Below are 25,400 nucleotides of genomic sequence, written 5' to 3' on the forward strand. Positions count from 1 at the left end.
GTTGGTTTAGCTTAATTGCCAACTTTCAAACAGTGGTTTTCCAATCATTTTACTACTGCATGAAATAATGACCTGTTCTGAGCAGAGATGCTTTCAACAATATATGTAGTGTTTCAAAAACCTTTGTCATCTAAGATACCTGAAACTATGGAACAAAGTCCATAAGATACGACAATTGCGACAATTGTGAACATTATACTGCACTTTTAGTTACTGGCAACCAAACAGCTGTTTAGCAGCTGATTATCAGTTTTCAGATTTAACAAAAACACTTGACTGCACCAGCATGAGTCAGAAAATTATCAGCAGTATCACCGGTACACTATAGGTAACTTGCAATGGGCTGATTGGGTATAGCTTTCTCATATTTAATTTCAGAGATTATAAAGTGCATTCCCATAGTCTTAGTCATTGTCATGTAAGTCAATAATTTAACAGCAATATCACTGAAGAAAAAGACTTTTAATCATTGCTGCCAATTTTGTTTGATCTCCTCTAGGACATGTTGCTGAAACGTGCAGCTGACATTGCTGAGGCCCTCTACAGTGTTCCTCGTCCTCACAGTCAGCTGCAGGCTTTGCCAAGCTCACCCGCCCACGGCAGTGTCATGGGCCTGGGCTCGTATCCCTCCCAATTAGGTGTGAGCATCGGAGATCCAGGACAGAGCAGCCAAGGTGAGCAGGATGACCCGCGAGCCCTACCCTACTCCTTCTTTTGCCACTAATGAAGCTCAGATCTGACCCAACATTTTCATTCCTCCTCCAGGTTACATTCGTAACTCCAGCAGCTTGTCTCCAAGGGGTTACCCATCAGCCTCAACTCCCCAGCAGTCAGGCTATGGTGGCAGCGGGGGAATGACCGGAGGTTATGGGACTGTTCCTATGACTAGTCTAGGAGTTCCTGGATCTCCTGGTTTCAGCAGTGCCTCCCCGACAGGCTCCCCTTACAGTAAGACCTTACATGCTCTCTAAATGTTTATAGGTTCGTGTTAATGAACTTGATCTCGCTGTGATTTTCTGAGTGACTGACTCTTGCTCTCTGCTCCACAGTAATGCCCTCCAGCCCCACTATACCAGGAAGCTCCAGCTCCTCATCGTCTCTCCTGCCTTTTTCCTCCTTCCCGTCAGCTGCTAAACAGAAGAGTGCTTTTGCTCCTGTCCTCAGGCCCCAGGGCTCTCCCTCCCCTGCCTGTCCCGCCTCAGGGGGGAACAGCTTCAGAGGTAGTCATCCAACTCACTATCTGACCCCCCTGTCTGAACTTACCAATGCAGTCTAATTCCTTGTTACTAACTAACTCCAAAGCTTTGACTGAGCAAGACAGAAAACAGTTGCTGGATGTACAATAATGCAAGACCTGATTGAGTGGAATCATAGATTCTGTATATTTTGTCTCTCCAGCGATGACGGGCCTGGTTGTACCCCAGATGTAGCAAAGCACCCACCCCAATCTACCCCAGACCACTGCTTCACTTAGCCTCTCTTTTGGCACTGAGAGGGCAGGGAGAACGGAAAATTGATCTTTAGCGACCATGTGTAACTTTCCTCCCTGACCGCCCCCCTCCCCACCCCCACAACTTCTGCCATTTCTTAGTTCCTTTTTCATCCTGTCGGATGAACAGGACGGGGTACGAAAATGTCCAAAGAGCAGCCTTCTCTTCAGATGCAGAGGAGAATACTCCACCCACAGCCACAGACAGACCATGCTCCTTAGCAAACAGCACCAGACTGGACAGTGTAGCGCTGCGCGTGTAATGAAGCATCTGAAAGGAAAACTGGTTCCAATTTCACGTCAAGCTTCAAAAGCATCCGCATTGACCCCTGGCCTACAGTCACATGCAGTAGTCAGTTCTTCCAGCCTGCCCAAACCCTAGGCCAGAGACTCACAGGATGCGCTGTGAAAGCACTGAGCGTTGACGGATGACGGACGACTCTGATAAAATGTCGCAGCTCTAAAAAGCAGGGTCCTGTTTTTGTCTGTGTATGGACACCTTAAATGGCATGTGTGTACAATGTCTGTGAGTTAGAGAGAGGTTTTTGTTTTTGTAGTAGACTGTTTGAAGACGATTTACATTCCAGAAAAATAGACCCTTTATTTTTTGTTCTGGTCTCTACGGTTTTTCAAGGGAGAACTCTTTGTCTCAAGGGTTATTACTAAAGGAATTCATATATTGATTTATTTAAGAACAAGCAATTTAACTTATTATAGTTAGTTTAGGGAATAATATAAATGTGTTTTTATAAAGTGGTCTTTTTTTCCCCAGCTGAAATGAAGTTATCTCAGCGACTGCTAATTGATTTGATAAATGATCATAGAGAATGGATTTTGCAGTGGATAAATTCAGTTATTTGGTATAAAACATCACCAGTTTGCAGGTATAACTTGCATAACCAAATGTATGTGTTATGCTCATAGTTAAAGAAGGTTATTGTCCTTGTGTAAAGGAAAATGTTAGTTAGCCTTATCCTTTTAATTTAATGCATGCCTTGTTACACCAATGCCCTGATACTTTTTCATTCCACATTGCAAATTTTTATGACTTATAGATTTTACTCTTTCATTTTAAATGTCTTAATCCAGTACAGGTCTTTAGTCTCTATGCAGTACCGTAAATAAAAGCACAACTGCTGAAAGGAAAGGAACCAGGTGTATTTGGTGTATATTAACCCCTGTTTTTGCCACTATTACTGATTTTCTTCATCACAACAGAAGCTGCATTTCTCAGGACATGAAAACAAAGAACACAAAAAGCAGAGGATGTTTGCAAATTTGTTTTTAGAGTTTGGTTAATTTTATTTATTTAAAAAATTATTAGCAATTTAATAATATGTTTTTTTTTGAGCCATCTTTCTTTGAAACAATACAAAAAAGGGTGCAAATGTTGATTTGTATATTTCAAGGTGTAATTATATTTTGTGCTCCAAATAAAACAAATAAGACAAAGGAAGTCCGTGATGCCAAATTAAGTTGATTTAGTTCTCGCACTGCATTAAATCCTGAAGTGTCTTGATGGTTACTTTTTTCCACACGTGTGCAAAAGCTGAATCGCGCGGTAAGTATTTTCACACACGTCGTTTATTATCTGACATCCTCCTGGACACTGAGATTCTCCTGCAAGGCTCCACATTTCGAGGTTGTGCCGGATCTATTTTCGACTGTGCCCATCACCTGTGTGCTCGTGCAGCTTGTTACACTGTTTTGTATACATAGCTGATGAGCCGCAGCATCTTAATTGTGATGCGAGCGTTAAAGACTGAGTAGAGCATGTCAAGATAAACAACACCCCCCTCCCATCTCTCTCCTCTCCAATAAGCCTGCTTTTCTCTGAGGACCGAGCCTCTGGGGGCCCAAGTGAGAACCACATGAGTCTCCCACCAACGCAGCTTCCTCCTCCCCTGTCTCGTTCTTTCTCTTAAAACACACACACACAGGCTTTTGCCTCACCACTGCCTTGTTTTTCTAGTCTTTGTTTGGTGCTGCTTCATCCTTCCTTTTTTTTCCCTCTTCTCTTTTGCTCCCTTGAAATGGCCCTTCTCTGTTAATGTAATTAGCACTGGTAAAGAAGGGCAGTTAATTACCCACTCTATTTTGATCGGGTAATTAATGTTATGCCAGGAAACAGCAACTGTTTCATTAACATAGCCCTCAAAGCAGTGAGGGGGTAGGGTAGCACCCGGTGGATGCCCGTCTGCGTGTGCTATATGTGTTTATGTGATACACATATGGACAAACTGTGTTAAAACAACTCGGCGCTCGGTGACAGTGAGCAAGACTTCAAACATCCGACGCTCTCTGTGATCTGACCTCAACGGCAAGTCCCTCTTTCTCTCCGTGCAGGCTCCTCGCCGTCGAAGTTGCACTGACACCTGCCTCTCCCTCATCATCTCCCTCTCCCTCCTTTGATATGCCGTTAATTTGACAACTTAAAGTCAGCTTTGTTGAGAGCACCTCGGCATTCATCTTGTTGAATGCTCCTCCTGCCCAGTGGTGCAGGAGCCATATGCTCCTCTTCCACATGACTGTTTTGCCGCGAGTGCGGCGGCGGCGCCATTTACTGTTTTCTGATCACAGTTTGGATAAAGGCAGGGAATGAGATGCCACCTGCCGCCGAGTCGTTCCATATTACGCTGCAAGCGCAGCTTCAAAAGAGATTCGGAGCATATGAAAGCACAACCATGTCATCATTCATTATCAGTCCTGTAAACAAAACTTCGTATCTAATTTACAGTATTGTCTTACTTACAATAGACGGAGCGCAAAATGCACCCTTCCCTTTTTTCTCTCAGGGGATATGTTTGTGTTTATATACCCAATTAGCCCTCCGGCCACAGCATGGCCGTGCATTAGGCTGACATTAGCCCCGGGTGTATGCAACGCCTGTGTGCATGTGCTATAAAATACAGTGCACCCCTTTCTGATGTGAGGCATAATTTCAGGGGTGTGCGTGCCTTATTAGGCAGACGGCGCTTGACAGGGTGGCCCACTGTTTTGTCAAATAGATTGGTAGATTGGCTTCACACCCAGCCAGTGTCCTTTGCCTTTGGCCCGTCAGTAAAACCTGCATTGTTGCCCATTAGACCACTGGACCCCGATTCCTTTTTCTAAAATGAATCCCCCACCCCTTCTGCCATTCCCTTGGGTGTCAGTAGAGTGGGGTGGCAGATGGGACAGACACAGAGATGCCCCCATGAGACCACCCCCACCAAAATACACACACATACATAGACACACGTAAACACACACATGTGCATTCACATATAGGTGCACGCACAAATGCAAACACGAAACACACCCACACGCACACACACACAAACTGCACAGCAGCAACACATCGCTCCCCTGCCCCCAGACACAAACCTCATCTGTCAGCCTGCTGCTTTTGTCCGGACCACAGGAGTGCGTTCTGTGAACACAGAGTGACGTCTCTGTCCCTGCCTCTCAATCTGTGCTCTGTGTACCTGCGATTGTGTGCGTGGCTGAGGCGGGGAGACAGAAAAGCACAGCTTCACGGGGCGAGTGGTGTGAGGGGAATTGCATTTAAAAAGTCGTGCAGTCGTATGTTCCTGTAATGATGCACACGCACCCATCTTACTTTTAAGATTTGTTTTGGTCAAACCTGGTTACTTTAAATCAATCGTTTGTCATTTAAGTATATCGTAAGGACCATCAGTCCCAGTGTGTATGTAAAATATATATAGTTGTACATACACATATTGTTTTACACACAGTGGTTGGTTTGTGCAAAGTTTTGCGTTAAACAGAATCTTTTTTTCTTTTTTCTTTTTTTTTTTTTGGTTTTGGTCCCTCTAAGACATGCCCATTTTGGGGTAAAACCAGTATCCAAATCTTTGCTTTAGTAGTGGGCTCTACCCTGCTTGTTTACATTCGAGTAAACCACAGATCCATTTGCTGGCTGTAGAATTTGTGTGAATATACACAAACTTGGCATCCATTTTTCCTTACTTTTTTTTACGATTTCACTTTTTGATTAAAACATCAGCTTGGTAAAAAGCTGGAGTGTGTTTACAATCCTGTGTCTGTTTGTTGGTTTTATGTCAGGGTCTTTCTCCTCCTCTGGGTGTAATATTGACAATTAGCCAGATTAGAGGAGTGGGGATGTAATTTGGGCCAAACGTAGGTATTGGCTGTTTGTGCGCACGGCTGTGTGAGGTGAGAAGGCCCCATGCTGGTGATTAATTACAGCCAGGCCTGGTGACAGAGGTGGGAGCTCTCCCAGTGCTGTCTGCAGACGACATGGAGGGAAATCCAGCCTGGCTAATTGACCCGGCTTCTGTAAGGCCATCCATCAACTGTGGCCCGAGTGGCCCCGTAAGAAACACATTATTCAGAGGTAAGTTAGTTAACCAACTAGCGCTCCGCCATTCATTAATGATATTAGCTCCCCCCCTGTCTGTCTCTGCAAATCAGCATGCTGTGATATATGCAGTGTTTTATATTCCATGTTGATTGATATTTCAGAAATTATTCTGCACCAGTTTGGCCTTAAAGTACCTCAGCAGCTACAGCCTCCTCAGCTAGATAGACATAGCTCACTTTTTAACTTTTTGCCTTTTGTGATCCCTTGCCATATTTGTTTATTTTTTATCTTCCCAGTGTAAATTTGATTTAGGAAATGCCAAGTAACAGCTAATAAACTTAATAATACAGACTAAATAAAGGAGAGAAGGGGGTTATAGCATTCAGACAAGCTGTCAGAGCAGTATCCACGCGGTGTGAGCGTAGGATGGAGAGCCAAGAGGTCTCCACTCTTCACACCTGGTCAGGGCCCACATGTGCCTTCATTTGACTCCCCCGTGCAACAGCCTCCCAGATATCTCACAAGAGAAGAAGGCAAGACATATGGAGACATATATTAAAGTCAGTGTGCGGTGGGGACGTTTCCACGTATGCAGGAGCAATGATTTCTCATCCCCAGAAGGTGACTTGCAGAGAGTAAGTGCACCTGGGTCACTCTAGTTTGACCCTTCGCCAGTGATGAAGGTGTCATTCAGACGATGTGTGTGTGTGTGTGTGTGTGTGTGTTTGTGTGGGTGAGTTGGCGTCAAAACAAATGCTATCATCAGAGTTGTAGAGGTTTCATGGTTTCAGAGTGTGCAGCAGTTCATTATCATTCTCATTCATATAAACTGTGGATCCTTTGTGAATGAGGAAGCCCCATAGCGCCACCTTCCTGTGAAACAGCAGGGCTTGATTTATTTATTTTTCTTCATTCAGTTTTCACTATTCACTTCAGTCACTGCAAATGTTTGGTTATTTAGATACAGGATTTCCCTAGATTAGATAGATCAGATTTCTCCAATTAGTTGCTATTTTAATTTATCTCTTATCTTATCTTTATTCGGTATTGTAGCTGTGGTTCTGCCTACAGAAGCACCACTGTTGCAACAACTACAAACAACCATTTTATGTCTTGTTGTCCTCTGTATACCAGCATGCATAAATATGCTGAAGGATATCTAATCAAATAAATCCATTCATTAGGAGAGCTGCTGGTATTTCTGCTTTTGCATTAATTACATAGTCATTACCATATCAATTAGAGAAATCAGAGATCATGTAATTAAGGTTTAACCAAAAGCACCTGCTGCCTCTGGGCTGCGATGTGCATGTGTGTGTTTGCTTCGGTCCTAATCTAATCTCTGGCCTTTGACAGGACTCCCCCTCATCAATCCTGAGCTGTCGGAATTCAGCTTCGTTTTTTTTTTTTTTGTGTGTGTGTTGTTTTGTTTTTGTTTATTGGAGTCAGTTGGTGGTTTGGGGAGGGTGTCATGCGAAATGTTGTCATGGCGATCCAATTGATTGGCAGGGGATGCCTGATTAGAAGGGAAGAATAGGAGACAGGTGGGAGGAGGCGGGCTTTACATCCAAGAGAACAGATTGGGACAAAGTGAGGACTAGCTGGATGTCACGAGGGGAGTCGTTGTCTATTTTGGCTCTGGTTACTCCTTGTTAAAGATAACCAGTAATTACTCTAACGGTCCACAGAGGTTTTTCTTGCATTCAGTGGTTTCTGGGGTTGAAACAATATCACCAGATGTTCATGTGTTTGGCTTTCATGTAACCGAAGTGAGCCGAACTACAGGAATATATCTAATATTTATTATAGAGGCCGATTAACATCAACAAGTAACAGAGGTACCTTACCACAGAAGGAGAGATTTGTGGCCTTGTTTTACCACCAGTGAGGGGAGAAAAAGATGGATGGTGCTGAGAGGAGGATGGAATTTTAGTTTTTTATGTGAAGGGTACGAGGAAGCCATGTGTAAGGAATTTATGAAAGAAAAATATAGGTAAAGATATAGGGCACAAAAGGAGCCGGGAGTGACAAGAGGGAGAAGTGAGAGGAAGGGAATCGGACTCATGGGGTCAGGTCTCAACTGCTGAGGTGACACCAACCTCCGGCCTCCTCCTCTGCACTTCCTGTTCCAGTCCCTTTCTTCTCTGAATTCTTTCTCTTGGCCCCTTTTATCCTATTACCTTCTTTCTCACTGAGCCCAGTCTGCTCCTTCTCCACACCAAGTGATAAAGTTTAGGCCCTCAAGTTCAGTTATTAACAATGACAAAAGGAAATGCTAGCTCAGGGCATATATTCCGGTTATTGGTAATATTTTAGCCTATAAAGTTTTTTTTTTCTTCATATTTGTAGCTCATAAATGCCTACTACTACAAAAATCAGATTGCAGAAACAAATAGCTGAATACATTTTGGTCAGTCAGCAGTGCAAATTTGCAGGAAGAGATAGTGGTATAGTTCAGTTTTACTGGAGGACACATCTCAGTATGTCCACAAAATGGTATAACAGACTTTTTTATGAATAGAATGATAAAATCCCGGACTTGTTTCCTCTGCTGTCCTTTGCGCCCATGATTGTATTTAAATTGTTTTGGAAAAGTGTGACATCTAGTATTTTTTTTTCCCATATGGAGCTGATTTGATTGTGCAAGTTAAACCACCCATCAGTCTGGTTTATTTAAGAAAGTAAAAGCTGCTTAATTGGTTGTCAACAGAACTGTCTACAGTGGCAGATGCTTTGTGCTCTCAGGTCAGACACTATGAGTTTCACTGTCCTTCCCAGTCTGAATACCAGCTAAGCATTGAAGGAAGTAAATGTTCTCTTTGCATCGTCCTCTCACCCTCCTCATTACCTCCATCCATTCTTGCATCCTTTGTGGTTAAGCCAAGACATTATAGGGTCAGTGCCGCACAACTCGAACTGACTTTAAATAATAGCGAGTAAGTGAACTAAAATTACTGTATAGACACCAAAATTAGTAGCCTACTGTGTCTTAAGGGGCGGTACCGATTAGTCGACTAGTCGATTACTAGACTTTACTGCGCGCTCACCGATCACGTGACAATAACAACATGGACGCCTCGGTGAAGACAGGTGAGGAATCGTGTGGGTCGCCGGAGCAAACTAGCTGCGATTCATCAACTGTTTTGAAATACTTCACTAAAGATGAAGCCCGTAACTCAGTGACGTGTGAAATATGTAAGTCAACCCTAAAATACAACAAAAGTACCGCAATGAACACTCATGTGTGTCGAAGTTATTACACCTTTATCCGCTGTTTCTGGAAAAGACGCTACAATATGTGTTCAGGTCAAGAGTATATTTCATTGTTGCAAAGGATTACTTTCCACTGTGTTTTACGAGTGACGTCATCTAATCGATTTCGCCTGGACTCTTAGCACATTTGAAAAAATTCGGAAGTCATTCAAACATAAATCTTAAAGACTATAAAATCAACGAACCTGTTAAACTATATCTAAATTAAATCTAAACATTGCATAAATATATTACTTTAAAAAAAAACTTAAACCTGCAGAAGATTTTTTTGACATAGTAAAAAAGATTTGTGCTGTAATGTTAGTGTATCAGTCCACTATCAATTAGGTGCAGATAGTTTCACTCAACATGTGTGTTTACTATAAACCATAGTTTCATTGAGGACACATGGCTTCATTTGCAGTATGACGCCGCTAGATGGCAGACTCAAACTGGATAAATGTTCCTGAGCCGTTCCAGCTCTGCATTAAGCACCACACACAGCGTCCCCTTGTGCCTTTGTCTTGCCATTGTTTCTGGCTGCATTCAGTATTTTGGGCTTTGAGTCCCATCTTACGGCTTTTTAACTATTCTCTAGGATTTTTAATCACTTGTGATTAGACGTCATGACAGATGAAACAGTGCCACTTTTCTCTGATTTGACTCCTTTGGGCATTTTGCTTCTGCAGTTGCACCACACTTCAAGCAGTTTTTACTGCTTTGTGCAATTTGTCAGGGACTCACCTAAAAGTTTCACAAAAAGAAAGGATTTCACTATTGGCTACACTCCATTCAAGAAATGAATGGTCCTGTCTAAAAAGATGGTGACAAGTTTTAGAAACACCCCTTCTACAACCACTTGAGAAGATAGTTTTGCTTTACTTGCACAATTTTATACTTTGATAGAGCCACAACACACACCAGTTGTGGTGGTGATTTCTGACTGTGCGACTTTACTTTGAAATGCTGTTCTCACCTACGAGCTAAGGATGCTGCAGCATCAGTGAGACTCGTGCTGCACTTACACTGATCTCTGGTCTACAGTCTTCTCTCCAGTCCAGAGCCAAATTAGATGATCAGATGAGGCCTTTAGATGAGGTGGCTGGCAGCCCGAGCCGCGGCACAATATTGGACACGAAGCCTGCCCTTGGATTGTTACCTGCCATATGGCTTTCCCAATCAGTGCTCTCTCTGCTGGTGCAGATCCAGAAGAGAGGCGAGAGAGACACTGTGTGTGTGTGTGTGTGTGTGTGTGTGTGTGTGTGTGTTTTCTTTTCTAAAGGAGCATTTCAGGTCTCTGAAATGACCGGCTCTATCTTCCCTTCATGCTCCACTAGCTAAATGTCAACAGGACAGCAAAATATCCACCAGCCGTTATGTTTACTTGGGGCGAACGAAATAATCTGTTTTAGTGAAATGTGGATTCCTATCAGTCTGCTGTATTTTCAGACTGTAGTTTGCGCCGGTGTAATGCAATATTTTCACAGTAGGTATTTGTTGTTATGCCGATCAGCCAGAACATTAAAACCTCTTGCAGGAGAGCTAAATAACATTGACCATCTTGTGACAATTCAGTGTTTTGCTGGGAACCTTTTGGACCTGGTATTAATGTGGATGTCACTCATACATGTACCATCCAGCTATACCCCACCCCATAGCAATGACACACTTCAATGGTAGCAGCCATCCCCACGCACACACACACACACACTCAAAAACAAGGGGGACAACTCCGAAATATAAAATTTCAGTAGTAGATTTCCTGCTCATCTTCAGAAACATCTGGTTTCCGTCCTGTGCATTTGCACGTGTGGCTCTGTCTGAATGATGCTCTCTCCTATCGGAGCGGCGCTAACCTGGACACTCTGTTCTGTTGATCTGAGTGTGCTGCAGTGCAGTGTTGCGCTCTGTCATGTGTGTGTGCATTTCCTCACAATGTTGTAAAAGTCACCCAAGGGGGGGCGCTATGATCCGTGGCGTGATCAGTGATACGTTTCTGCCTAAATTGCTGTCTCTGCCTCAACAGTGGTGTCGTATGTGAAGCTGGTTCTTTTAGATGTTATATTGTGGTGTGTTGTTTGCAATACCACCTCTAAATCAACAGGGGGTGCTCTCTAACCTCTGTTCTGCCTGATGTTTACTTCCTTCTGGGTTGATCTTGGATAACTAGCCATACTTGGTTTCACATGGTTACAAGAGTAGTATTATAATCCTTTAATCCACTCTAAATCACAATATAGACCACAATTTTAGCATGGTAGCGTAAATACAGCGAGCATTTTTGTTTATCTCCTCATCTCATTTTGTCTGACAGTGACTAACACTGTTAAAATAACTCTGCTATAAGCCACAGTTGAGGGTGCAGAGGATGGCAGAGGCTTGCAGAATACTGTATCTCACTGTAGGCTGTGGACCTCTGCCAGCGAACACACTGGAGACCGTCCGTATTAGAAACGTTGAGGCGGATTCAACACGAGCAGCGTAGTGAAAACAAGCATCACGCTCCGCTGTATCGGTGCATGAGCTGCCGTCGCGGGCGATCTTTGAATATGAATGATGCAAAGCAATAATACGCATTATTAGCATTCCCGCCATTGTGACTAACTCTGCCTGATCTAATGAAGTGTTTGAAAAATGCTCTCCAGACATGTACGTCCGTGTGATTTGTCCCGGAGGATGATGACTAAATTAGAGCAGGAAATGAGAATAGTGTCCCAAGAGTTTCACGTGGGACCATCGGTGTAATACTGACAATGACTTTCAAGAATGACTGGCAAGAATTTCCAGTCCATCTACCTGCTGTAGGGGCAGTTTACTATTCACCTGCCTCCAGCAAGTTGAGATATGGCACTGGCCGCACTTGAACAGTTGCATGACTGACTGCCGGTGTCAGATTGTAAGGTTACGTACAGTAAGCTGCCATGTGCTCAATAGACTGTCTCCTTCTTTTTTTTTCACTGTGGTGCATTTGTGTGACGGTGTGTGTCTTTGTCGTGTCCCGTACACTGTTTTTAAAGGAGCACTGGAGCGGTTAATGTGCTGGCGGGTGCTGGCCGTCACACTGAAGGGAGCTCGGGCAGTAGCTGTGTGTTTCTTTCTCCCCCCAGGTCCACACAACCTGTCCCTTTGTGTCCCAGGCAGGACCACCCCAGGGACAATCCATATATAGTGGGTGCACTCAGAAACACACAAATAACCTTGTACTTGTACTCCAGTGGTGTTGCACATTATGTACACTTACAGGAAATGTAAACCGATACGGCCTAACGTTATGGCGCAATAATATTGCGTATGTCTCCCTTGTGCCTCCAGAACTCGTCAATGAATGGCCTTCTGAGGAGGGAGTCATTCCAGTGCATCCCACAGATAATTGATCAGTTTGGGATCTAGTGAATTTGCAGGGCAGGTCAACATCTTGTGATGTTTTTCATGTTTTTTTGAGTTGGTTCTAAACCATTTTTGGTGGTAACGTCCACATGAATGCCAGCTCCAAAAGTTTCCCAGCCGAACATAAAATTGTTACAAGATGGTCAGTGTCATTTTTTCCCTCCTGTCCGTGGTCATAATGTTTTGGCTGATTAGTGTACTGAATATGATCATTATTTCACTACACATTGTGGCATGTTAAGAAGAGACTGAAACACGATATTGGTATCGAGATCTACCTATGAAGTGTGATCTAGTTTGGTGAAACAGTCACTTGGAGCTGTCGCACTAATAGTTTCAAAACAAACATCTTGCTGATAAAGAGTTTGGTGCTTTTGTGTTGGTCTGCTAGTCACTGGTTTCCATTCGGTTCAGTATGGAATGATTACAGGTCCCATGTAGGTGCACATAGTCAATGCTTTGTAAAAACGCTTTAAACGCATCCCAGGACACTAATGTCACGTAGGCAATAAAGCAACACTCCATCAGAAAATTTTATGAACTGGGGTGTTCTTGTGTAACTGTTATGCAATCGTGCTGCTTAAAGTTCTAGAGAGGCAGCAAGGCTGCCGGGTTCTAATTGGTGTGGGACTGTCCTTCTATGGTGGTTGTCCTGGTTCGTTTCCAAATTAGATTAGAGCTCCACCAGCAATGTTTAAATCCCTAAAACTACTCCTCCATTAGCAAACAAGAGCGTAGATTAACAAGACTCATCTAGTAAGCCTTGTAAAAAACCTTCTTTTTACCAGTGCAGTCAGTCCCACTGGTGATTCATTTAGTCACATTCCCCCAGGGGTCCAATGTTGTGATGGATCTCTTGCCACAGAGCTGTCAGCCCGTCTGTATTTGTGTTTGTTTGGGCCATAGCTGAGCCACGCGAGCAAGTGATTTGTGTAGTAGCATTGCAGACAGAAGGAAATATCACCAGTCCTATTCATTAGTATGCTGCAGTATTGAGAGAGGGAGCTGCTATCCGATCAGGGGAAGCCTTGGCAGGAGAGCGGAGGAAAAGCAGAGCGTGGACAAATCTGTGTACGTACATGGACGTGGACAGGGTGTGGTACTGGATAAGGAATGACATTTATGAGAAACGGCTCAATAATGAACAGCCTGCAGTGTGTCTGATTTTGCGCACGTTTGATTCAGTCATGTGTCATTCAGCTGGTGGGCAACCTTTAGACTAGACAAGAAAGCACTGATTAGTACTGTAGGACAGGGACAGAAATGGCAAATTTAGACATGAGCCTAATGGGTCCTCTGTAGAAATAAGCCAGAAAATAAGATGTGGCTTGAGAATCGAATAACACCCATCCACCGCCTGTCCCTTTTTGTTTACGTGTGTGCGCTGAAGCACGTGTGCTGGCATGTGTCGGGCTTTGTGTATATGTTTTGTGTATCTACGGTATCGGTGCGAGCCGCATGTGTGATGTATATGACAGAGGAGTTAAGGATTTTGCCGCGTCGCGTTCACGGGAGAGGAGAGGGAGGGAGGAGTAAGGGAGGTGCGTCAGCAGTAGGGAGAGAAAACGGCAAGTGGGGAGGAAGGAAAGAGAGGGAGAGAAGGCATGGAGGCAGAGCAATACCAGTAAACAGGTGCCGACTCCATTAGCACCTCTTTTCCCATGCAGCTCTTTCTCTGTGCTTATGTATCCTCATACTGTACAGGAACACAGAATGCATTTATAATATACCATACTATACTATCACACCGCCTATTGTCTTTTATTGTGTACAAAATTTATAAAAGGAAATCAGAGACAGGAAAACATAAGAATGAAGCTTTGGATCATGTTGTTCAACAATTTACAATAGATGAGGAGGGTGTGATATGGAATAGCCATTTAATTCTCACAGCCTCACTCTGATGTACACAAGCACACTGCACCAACATCCTTGCATGGGTACCAATCCTGTCTGCTGCAGCGCCTGAACAGTAGAGAGGGAGGGAGGGAGCACAGAGAGGGAGGGAGGGAGGGAGAGTAAACGAGAAGAAGGCAGCTTTTTTTTCCTCATGCATGTTTTAGTTTTTTATATTTCCTCTGGTATCCTGGTGTGTGTGTGTGTGTGTGTGTGTGGATGAGTGATGGTGTGATTGGCTGTGGTGATGATGGGTTCCCTGTGCAGCGTAGCGATCCTACACAGATGGACACACCGCAGGACTATGAGATGCTGAGAAATTAAATACAGGAAAAGGAAACAAAATCAATGCAGTGTGAGGAGGGAGAGCTGACTTTGATTTAAAGCTGCTCGAGCTATTTCTCAACTGACTGTCAGTTCATCCCTTTTTAATCTTTGTTGACGAGGAGAGGGGTCGAAGCATTTGAGAGCAGTGACCGGGAAGGGACGCAGAGAGGGGAAGCAACTAAAAAAAGAAAGAAGGAAAACCCGTTTGTTCACTGATATTTGCCCGTTTTCTTCTGCACAGGGAAGGAGGGAGATCAGAGGGGGGAAAGCAGAGAAGTGAGGGAGCAGGAGAGTGTGCACGCATCGGAGAGAGAGAGAGAGAGAGAGAGGGAGAGAGGGAGAGAGGGAGAAAGAGAGCTGCGCTGCAGTAGCATCCCACAGCAGACGGCTGAGGACTGCCGGTGTGTGTGTGTGACTGCACTGCTGAAGAGGAGGAGGAGGAGGCAGAGGGTGAGCACGCTCGCAAGACTCTGCAGGGCCATAGAGGAACGAGTAGCAGCAGCGCTAGTGTTGGCCCGCACCAGGTAGAGGTCCCAGCGCCGTCGACCCAAGAACCGCCGCCGTAAGATCTGGACACGCCAACGCCCCCCAGACCCTCACCACCGGCGCCATGGCACAAGCGGCCAAACATCTCCGCAAGAACAAGGATTTAGAAGCTCAGTTAGAGCAGGAGCGCAAAGAGAAGGAGGAGGAGAGGGTCAAAAAGAGGAGTCGCTCACGGGATAAAAAGCGCAAGGTACTGGGACTATTCACAGGTGGGGTAGTCAGGGATTGGGGCAGGGTGGGGGAGCGTTGGGTGGCTGGAGAGGGGGGCAGGAAGGTTGAGACGCCCCCCCCCCCTTCTTTTCTCTGTCATTCTCTGCTGTGGTCAGGGGTGCTGGGGCACACATGGAAACCCAGTCATGAGCGCGTTTCTACTGTGTGTACACGGGCACACATGTATGTCCTGTGCATACAGACATGGGGAAACGGTACAACACACTGCATGCTCTCCTACTCCTCTTGACTGCTTTATACCTGCTTTATTGACCGTCCTGTCTAAGTCGTCTGATAAGGCAGTGTAGTACTCTACCTCGCACAGTGTCTCTGTCCCTATTCACATATCTGTCTCGTACCCTCTCTCCTCCTCTTTTTCTGTCTTTGTTGTCACACTGCAGTATTGGTGAATGAAATTCCTCCACAGCACCGATGATTAATGAGGACAGTGAGCGTGCTTGTTTCTGCAACAGGCAGGTTCTCTCATCTTCTCTGTTGTTTTTGCGGGATTGTAACAACTGCAGAGCGGTACCTGCAGCCTTCTGTCTGACTGAGGAGTGACAGGCAGTGCCGGAGCAACTGGCGAGGTTCGTTATAAACAATAAGCGTCCGCTCCGCCAGCCACTGACTGCAGGGACAAATCATCCAGCCTGTTTTATTCCTCTGGCTGGCCGCTCGTCGCATTTCACTCAAACTCATTAATGAAAATGAGTCATCCGCAGATTGTGTGTTGGTGTAAACTGCTCCTCAGTAACAGAGTCCAGCCGCCCTGCGAGCCCGCTCTGTGCCAGGCTGGCTGTAAACCAATATGATGCTGATGCAGTGGAGACAGCGTTATGGACAGAAACACAGTACAGCTTCCCCCCGTGAAGGGGAGGCAGGGCTGAAAGGCGGGTATAAGGTTCAGATTTTTCTTTACTGTGTGCCAGAGAAAGTAGGGTGGCAAGGTTATTGGGTATGTTTGAGCAAAATCAAGGGGAGCAAACAGAGAGAGAATGAAGAGAGGGAAAGGTGGCATGACTCAGATAAACCTGGGTGGGTTTCCAAACAGGGGTGTGCGCCCCAAGTCTTTTGGTTGGAGAGTAAGACCCGGTCCTTTCTCAACAGACACGTATGGCACCTCGCTGTCTGCGATGACTGACATGAGCCAGTGTCTCCAGAGTCACCGTGTCCTTACCGTCCGAGCTCTTTAAGAAACAAATCTTATCAGCGCTTTGCATTTGCTTAAAGAATCAGCGAGTGAACGCCAGTGCGGAGATGACCGTGTGCCTGTGTATTATGCATGTGTTTAAGTGCAGTCTGCGCGTGAGGTCGAAGGAGGGAGATCATGCAGTCTCTACTAGTATGGATGAGGAATGGAAGAGGTTCCTGGCGAGGGTGCTAATGCGGTCCAACTTTGAGGGAAAGTGTACGATTTCAGAGGATCCCATATCACTTACGTAACCATGCAGCTTAACTCTTTCAAATAAGCTTCCTGACTCCCCCCATCCCCCCTCCCCTCCTCCCAACCTCGCTTCCTTTTTTTAACACTGACTTATAGCCATTCCTGGTTTCTGGAGCAGATGTTAACACCGAGGGAATTCTCTCTCTCTCTCTCTGTCTCTTTGTCTCCTCTCTGGTGCCTACAGCTACGTATTCACATTCTGCAGTCTGTAATTCATAAGTTGACTGATTGTGTTTCCTCCACCGCTGGCTGCTGTTTTTCATTTGCCACTCGACACCAGTCTTTTGCATCAACTCGCACCTCAGGAATGTCCCGGTCCTCTCAACGCTTTTATTCTATTAACAATTAATCATGCATACTCAGCATGTTCTCTGTTTTTTTTTTTTTTTTCTTTTTTTTTGCGAGCAGTTGTTGTGTGAACGCCAGTTTCGTCATCACTGGAGGTGTTTCAGTCAACAGTCCTACGCTAGTTTTGTGTAATGAGTCATGGTACAAAAAAAACATTTCAGCTCCTTTTGTTGTTCTTTGCATGTCCTGTGAAATGAAGTGTTTCACCTTGTTAATTTTAGCCTCAGTAGCAGAACTGTAGGACTCCGAAAGCGTAGCCGTGTTGATTGGTCTTGTGGTCCAGTTGGGGCTAATGAGCATTATGGCCTCTAGGGGATGCTAGCTGGGCAATTTATAGCCAAGCACCCCCATTAATCTTTTAGCACAACATTTTAATTCATATTATCAGTAACGTAATTCCGGTTTTACATACCCTCTCTGTTGTTTTAATCCCTTTAATCTGCTGTTTGTGGTTTGTTGTCGACCGATGAATGTCCTGAGTCATATAACGAACAATTCGTCATCAAAAGGTGAAAGTGCCATTTTAATTGGCTTCACGATGTAGTGGCATTATACAGCACAGGTCAGTTGCTGAGCAGTGGATAATGTTGTCCTCAAATTACTTTTATTGATGAGTTTGCTCCTCTTGAAAAATGAGCATTGTCAGGACGCGAACAAAGCCGTATTGTATCAGTCAGCACCTATTTTCACCTCATTCTGCATGTGCGTTTGTGTGTACATCTGAAGCTGCTTTAATGTGAAGCGGTTTACCTGGTGACAATGGCCCTGGAGTCTAAGGACACTTCGCCGCGTTGTTTGCCTTACGTTGGTGTGACAGATAAACGCAGGAAACGTGCAGTTTTGTCACAGTTCAAGGGCTGTTCCAAGGTCGTAGGAAACATTTAAAGTCACCGTATTTTCTGAACAGGCATGTTGAAGACCATTTTTTATTTTATATCAGTTATTCTATTACGTTGACCTCTTTTCACTCTAATGTAGGAAGACTATTGTTTACTGTGACCAGAAAACTGTAGTGTGTGTCTAACAATAACAAAACGTTGAATTCATTTAGTCGTTTCAGTGAAAGGCGTAAAACGATTCCAGATGGACTTTTGCTGGTGATCTGCATCTTCCTGTTACAATATATTTTATTTAGTATGTGATCATCATTTGTTAAGCCCCTAGGGTGCTTAGCAATTCCAGTGGTACAGTATTTCTGTGTGCAACAATATGGATTATATGGAAAATGATATGGATTTGTCTCTGGTGTCGTTTTCCTTCTGCTCATTTCCTGTTTTAGTGAGGAGAATTTTAAATTCACCTTGTTATTTTTCTTTTATTCACATTTCCTATATTATCCAAAGGCTTATTTAGTTTCCAGTCGTAGGCAACCAATGCAAACTGAAGACATTATTGTTTGTGTGGCTGGAACCAGTGAAGTTTTGTGCTTGGTAAAATGGAAACTATTGATGGATATTTACTGCTTAGTTTTTTTTTGTTGTTGTTGTTGTTGAGCAGCTCATGGGCTGATTACGCTTTCCATCACTAGTTTTAATCTTGGACAAATCTAAAGAAATTTGGACTGTAAAACAAAAAAAAGAAAGAAATTCCCGAAACATAACGTCCTACATTAGAGGCCAAGGTAATAATTAGATGCACCGCTTTGTCCACCAGTCAGAAAACCAAGTGTATTTTATTTCCTATATTGCAAAACAATAAGCACATTCTCACATTTAACAAGCTGGTATCATCAAATATTTGATACAGTACAGGGACAATGGAAAGCTGACTGATTCATTAAAAAAGATACACACACGCACACACACACACACACACATATATGTATATATTGTAACTGAAACTGTATAGTTTTGTGTTGACTGAAGCATCTCGACATGATTACAACTGTATGAGTTGGTGTATTAGTTCTTGTTTCAGAAAGGTGAATGTAGCATTTACACACGGCCTGATGAAGCTGTTGAAGTCCAGAGAAGTATTGTGTTGGTACTCAGACCCATCAATACAATACGTCTGGTCAGGACACGCTGTATCTCTTGTACTGTATATTGCTGTATGCAAATATCCAGGAACCAATCAGGCGTCTTAAGGCCAAAATTCTGCTGCAGAGACTTTCTTTATAAAGCAACACTGCTGCAGGATTGGGCATCTGATATGACTGCAAGTGAACACTGCACTGTTGAAAGTAGTCGCTCCATTCTCACTCTCCATCCTCACATAAAACAGGGGAGGCAGCAGTAGATCAGCATTCCAGCCTTGCCTCCGTCTGCCCTCCAAAATCTCTTACCCTCCCTCCTTTCAACAGGAAGCAGAGCCTTCACTGAGGTTAATGCGTTGATGTCTGAGACAGATTGGTACTGTAGTGCTGCCGAAGTGTCGATGCTGTGTTTATGTCTATATGATCGCGTGCGTTTCAGTGTGCGTTCAGGTTTGGTGCAGTGGATTAGAGGCGCTGCAGCAGTGACTAAGTCAACACTCGAACCTGTCTGCTGATCAGGCCTGCTTACCTGTGCCCTGTCTGCTGCGATCAAAGTGAAATATGTTTAATTAACATGTCATCTCAGCTGTTGGGTTGAGGAGCTTTTGGAAATAGACGGCTCGGTGTGGTCATGTCAGATGTTTGGAGCCGGAAAGTCTCACTCTGGGGTCTGGTTAGATCTGAGTGAAGCACATAAGCATGATAGCCTGTGACACCTGTCAATCAAATGGCAGCCGCAAATAGCAAACAGAATGTGCTATTTCACTTCTCTGAAGAAGTAATCCAGGAAAAGCCCCCTGTAAAAACCTTCACACTTTTTCTGCAACTTTTAAAAACAAATAATATATAACAAGTTTAAACAGGATTAAGTGGGCTTTGAAGCTGCAGGTTTGCAGATTTTGTCGACCTTTGACAGGGCAATGCTTGCTGCTTCCTCCTGTTTCCTGCCTGTGTACTTTCCAAAATGTCCAATTTCCAAATCTGATTGGTCTAAAGGGACGAAAAATCTGCCAGGAAAACATTACGCTACAACCGCCAACCTGGACTGTTGGCACAAGGCACAAGAACATGGATTTGTGCTGTAGGCTTTATTTAGAAGACAACATAAGTTAATTTTACTCTGCTGCTGTTGGATGCTTCTGGAGTGAATATATAACTACATTTAATTGCACTTCTGTATTCACACTTAGAACTAGGGGTGGGTGTTGGCGAAGACTTCACGATACGATACGTATCACGATTCTTAAGTCACGATACGATACATTGTTGCAATATTATGATATTGCTATATGCTACAATATTCTACATAGTTCACTGAGAAATATTAAATGCAGCTTAAAATACACATTGTATATGTACATTAGATGATAATAATAATTAATTCGACAAATTGAGTCAAAAAACAAGATTAATCCAAATGAACCGTTTCCTATTTATTGTACTTACTAGGGCTGAATGATATATTGTTATTGTATCTATATCTCGATATCAACATTCAAGATATTAATATTGAAAAAGCAACGATATAGACGATATAGATTTCCCCTCCCCGCGCTCGCCCCGCATGTACAGCTCTGGCAGTCACAACAAACATAATTTTTACGATTGCCCTTGAATGCACTGCTAAACCACAAACCTTATTTCATGCTTGCTGTGGATCGACAGCTGAAGCCAACCAATGACAAACATATGAGGGCGGGAGTGATGGAGACAGAGACACACACTTCAGACACAGCGGGGAAATTAAAAAGAAAGAAAGAAAATGACTGCAGAAGAATGAATGCAGCCGGTGGCGGTGTAGAATCTGACTTGGTGCCAAAACATAAATCATCCTCCATGGAGGTATTTTGAATTCAAAAAGGACGATGTTAACTGGAGTGAGGGGTTGTGCAGATTGTGGTTAGCAAATATTTCGACGAGACAACGTAGTGCAACAAACCTGTTTCACCACCTGAAACAACACCATCGTGTAATGCGTGTACGTAATTTATTTATTTGTACTTTATGTTAATGTTGATGACTGGCAGCGAGTTCTTAAAAATAAAACTGCACTTTCCACCTTTTTTTTGTTTTATGATGTTTTTATTTTTCTTAAAAATACTTGGTTTTCACCGAACCGTAGTCGTATCGTATCGTATCGTATCATATCGAGATATCTGGCATGAATATCAAGACTGAATTTTGTCCAGTCGTTCAGCCCTAGTACTTACAATACAATAAAAGTGATGGTGGAGTTGTTCACATTCAGCCGAAAACATGACTTTTTCTTTTTTTTTTTTAAAATCGATATTAAGACATTCAAAATCGATACTGTATCGGAAGTCGAAGTATTGCGATATATTGCCATATCAATGTTTTTTCACACCCCTACTTAGAACACAGCACTAAAACTGGCTAGGGTCTCGTTTTGCTCTCAAACCACCTCAGTTTATGTCACACTGATTCCACAAGATAATGAACACTCCCCCTTGAATTTCTGCTCCATGTTGACAAGACTTCATTACATAACCTTCTGCAGAATTCTCTCTGATGAACGTTTGTGCCATCAGTCTCTTATTCTACCACATCTCAAATGGTTTCAGAGTTGATGACTGGAGAGGCTTCCGAAAAACACTGAGGATGGCGATGGTCTCAAAAACAGTTTGGCACAACCTTTTCTTTGTGGCACGGTGCTTATTATTAGAGGATGGTAAATCATGAGCGACCATAAAGGGATGTGCGTGGTCAGCTGCAAACATTGAGATAAACTGTGGCAGTTCAACGATGATTGCTTGGTCTCAAGGGACTTGGAATGTGCAAAGAAAGCATTTTACTACCACCTTTAGCCTGGACTGTTGGCACAAGACAAATTCAGAGTCCATTGATTCATTTTATTGACCCCAAGCCTACCCCCTGCATACCACCGGAGATGTACATTTTCTAGTCTTTGGTGAATCTGTACCCACTGCAACGTCACATTTTGTTCTTGGCTAGATTGAGTGGAGCCCATCTGCTTCAAGACTGGACATGCTGCGCTTGCTTTCGATGCTTTTCTGCTCATCCTCAGTTGTAAGGAGTGGTAATTGTGCAAGTTAAGTCCGCTTCAACCACTCTGGCCATTCTCCTTTTGACCTGTCAAACGACAATAAGGCGTTTCGGTTGAAGAACTGATACTCACTGGATGTTTTTGTTGCTTGCCACCAAGCGACTGTTGTGAAACTCCAAGACATCAGCAGTTGCCCAAATACTGAAACAAACCCATCTGACATGGAACGTCAAGCCAAAGCCAATGTCATTTTTTCATCCATTCAGATGTTTAATGTGAACATAAACTGACTTCGCGCATCGAACTGCACACGTTTGTGCGGCAGCATGTTGACATCAATACACATCACCAGTTCAACCACCGCGCACTCTATCCATCTCGCTTGTCTTTGTTCAAACTTCACTCAGATCTCTCTTAATAAATACTGTATTATACTTTGTGCCCGTGTGTGTGTGTGTGTGAGTGTGTACATTGCTCTGGCCTAGGAGGCCCTGTGGTAACCCCTCAGACAGATGACTCAGCGGGCCCGGGCGAGGCACTCACTCATGTTGATGGAGCCTGGGAATGAGCCTCACTGAGTCCAGCTCTTGGCTCTACAGTAAGTGCTGCTGGTGCAGGGTGGCCAGGAACTGCAGCCCTACTCTCCTTTAATTAAAGGGGGGAATGAAAGGCTCACGTGAGGCTAATTTGCCAATCTCCTCCTCCCCTCTCCCTTTACCAGGCCAGTCCAGGCAAGTCTTTTTTGATGAGCTAGCACAGGCTGAGTGATTTTTAAAGCTTTTACCCCATTCACAGATTCAGGTTTGTTATAGAGGAAACATCCTGTGCTTGAAATGTGGGATCCATTCTTTGAAAAAAAAAAAAAAAAAATGAAATAAAGGCAAATAAAGGGTCCCTCATGCACTCCCTCTCTGCAGGTTTTCGACTTCCCCAAACCTCCAAAGCGCAAAGATATTTTTAAACTGTTGACAAGTGACCGGGACGTCTTACCGTGCTGACAGCTAAGTCCTTTCTGCAGTGATTCATTCTTTCATTTTAACACCGAAGCCACGATCACCTGTGCCTGCTTATTGTGTTTTATTATTGCCACAATAAAACAAAGCGTGATGAATGATTTTGATAATCCTCATAAGCCTGGGAGACGCAGGGCATTTATTGGTGGGTTCCTGGCCAATCCTGACACGTACGACTGCAGTGCTTTCAGAAAAAACAAAAAACAAAAAACAAAAAAAAAAAACATTAGTCTCTTACAGAGGTTTTCCTAAACCTCCAGAAATGATGAGTGTGTCTGTCCTCCCACAACATGTGAAATGATGTGTCATACGGAGAGGGGCTTCCTTAGATTTTCCTCCTTGTGCCTCCCTCCTTTCATCTTCCTCTCCATCTCTCTCCTTGGCCGACTGCGCTAATCTCTTCTCCCAATTGTTATTCTGATAGTGCAGCTGTTACGTAACTGCCAGAAACATTGAGAATTGAGAGATCAGGGTTATTGAAATGGATCCTCATCATGCCCAAATTAAAGAGAGCGAGGGAGCGAGGGAGGGGGGGAGGGAGGAAGAAAGAATGAGGTGGTATTTTCTGAGAGGAATTTGATAGGTCATTGCTGGACAGCTTGTTGTGGGGAAAAAAAAAAAAAGGAAATCTTTTGGTGTATGTTACCCAACCTGAGCTCTTTCCCTTTAAGCTCCTTCTGGCTGATGAGAGAGGAGAGAGGAGAGAGGAAAGGACAGGAGGTGGCATAGGGAGCTTAGTGCGGCTTGATGTCCAGGTACTCTGAGTCCTGCCTTAATATCCTCACACTCTGCAGCATCCCTCGGCCTGATATGTACGATCGCTATAGGAGCCTCTGCAGTGTGCAGCCTACCATTTAGTGTATTGATCTGCTCCACTTTGCCCTGTGGAAAAAGGTTTCATTTGCCCCGCGTGTTCAGCTTTAAACAGCCGACCGTGTAACATGTAATTTTCACACGACGATGACGGTTTTGGCTTCTGGTGAACCGACCAAATGAAATACATGTTGGATGAGTCGCCTCTGAAATCTGTTTTGTGACAAACAGGTTTACGAGCAGGTGTAGCCGGTGTTGGACCGATTTGTACGTGTGTGGGAAGCGCCTTATGTATTGGTGATTGTGTGCGAGTGCTTGGTGTGAAGATGAACGCTCTGACTGAAGGAATATAGCCCGGGGGTAGAGCCACAGAAGAAGAAGGGAGTGAAAGCAAAAAGGAGTGAAATATCAGAGGAGTGTGGGTGACCCAAGGGTGACTCTGCGCCCTTTTCCCCCGTATTGAATGACTGGTGTCTTATTTACCTGATTGATATGATGAGTCCTATATTTTTTTTCTGTCTCTGTCTACCAGAGGGAAGAGAAATAATTAAATTCAAAAACCCAGCACTACAGCGGGTCACTGTAGCAGCAAAGCTTCCCAGCTGTAATTCTCAGTTCCAGTTCTCTCAGAAAATGAGGACAATAGAGATTCATTTAATGTGATGGGCAGAAGAAGATTGAGTTCAAGATTGGAGTCTGAGGCTCCTGACTGAATTAAACCTGCATTGTCCAACGTGGTGCCCAGAAATACAGCATGTATGTTACAGAAACCGTGGGCTTTTCAGCAGAAGCTTCAGATTTGGTTTTTCTTGGCGCCCTTGTTCTATCACCTTGGAGCGCTGATTTCTTGACTCTCTAATCCTCGTGTCAAGTGTCATCACAGTGTTGAACCGTCCTGGACCTGTTATTAACAGCTTAGTCAATCGTAAACCCCTTCATCTGAATCCCCTGTAGAGAAAGGTGCCACTTTGATTTTGATTCTCCCAGCATGAACGGAGATGGTCAGAGATGGATAGAAAGACATTAATCAGAAGGCAAAACATGACACAGCATACATGACAATCTCAGCTCATACAACACGCTATACCTGCAAGTAGACACAGTTATTTAAATGGCTAAAAACAAAATTGTTTTTTGCTGCTTCTCTGAGTTTGTAACAAACAATATTTTACCTAACAATCACTGTGGGAGTTTCACACTAGAAAAAAATATAAAGCACGAGCACAGACAGTCTTTTCTAAGAGTGTGTCATTTATGATGCGTCTTAGTCTCAAAGTGTAGTAATGATTTGTTAGCAATGGCCGAGGAACAGTATGAACTTTTAAATTAAACATCAGGGAAATGTTGT

General features: G+C 43.9%; 2 protein-coding genes across 18 annotated transcripts in view; both read left to right on the plus strand.

The window, feature by feature from the left end:
• ebf2 (EBF transcription factor 2) overlaps positions 1 to 2,945 on the plus strand; it is a 28,406-nt gene extending 25,461 nt beyond the window's left edge. For 2 of the 4 annotated variants that reach the window (XM_047591910.1, XM_047591911.1), the window contains exons 13-16: positions 500 to 674; positions 766 to 948; positions 1,050 to 1,220; positions 1,399 to 2,945. In XM_047591910.1, the coding sequence (XP_047447866.1) occupies positions 500 to 674; positions 766 to 948; positions 1,050 to 1,220; positions 1,399 to 1,430 (561 nt within the window). In that variant the 3' untranslated portion in view covers positions 1,431 to 2,945. Of the gene's footprint in view, positions 1 to 499; positions 675 to 765; positions 949 to 1,049 lie in introns of all 4 variants that reach the window. The other 2 variants (XM_047591908.1, XM_047591909.1) reach the window with 1 other exon arrangement.
• A 12,078-nt stretch (positions 2,946 to 15,023) lies between these two features.
• Positions 15,024 to 25,400, plus strand: part of ank1a (ankyrin 1, erythrocytic a) — a 76,962-nt gene continuing 66,585 nt past the window's right edge. For 2 of the 14 annotated variants that reach the window (XM_047591823.1, XM_047591825.1), the window contains exon 1: positions 15,024 to 15,414. In XM_047591823.1, coding sequence (XP_047447779.1) covers positions 15,289 to 15,414 — 126 coding nt within the window. In that variant the 5' untranslated portion in view covers positions 15,024 to 15,288. The remainder of the gene's footprint in view (positions 15,415 to 25,400) is intronic. The other 12 variants (XM_047591814.1, XM_047591821.1, XM_047591816.1 and 9 more) reach the window with 7 other exon arrangements.

Source organism: Mugil cephalus, chromosome 8 (assembly GCF_022458985.1).
Source record: "Mugil cephalus isolate CIBA_MC_2020 chromosome 8, CIBA_Mcephalus_1.1, whole genome shotgun sequence".
Taxonomy (NCBI): domain Eukaryota; kingdom Metazoa; phylum Chordata; class Actinopteri; order Mugiliformes; family Mugilidae; genus Mugil; species Mugil cephalus.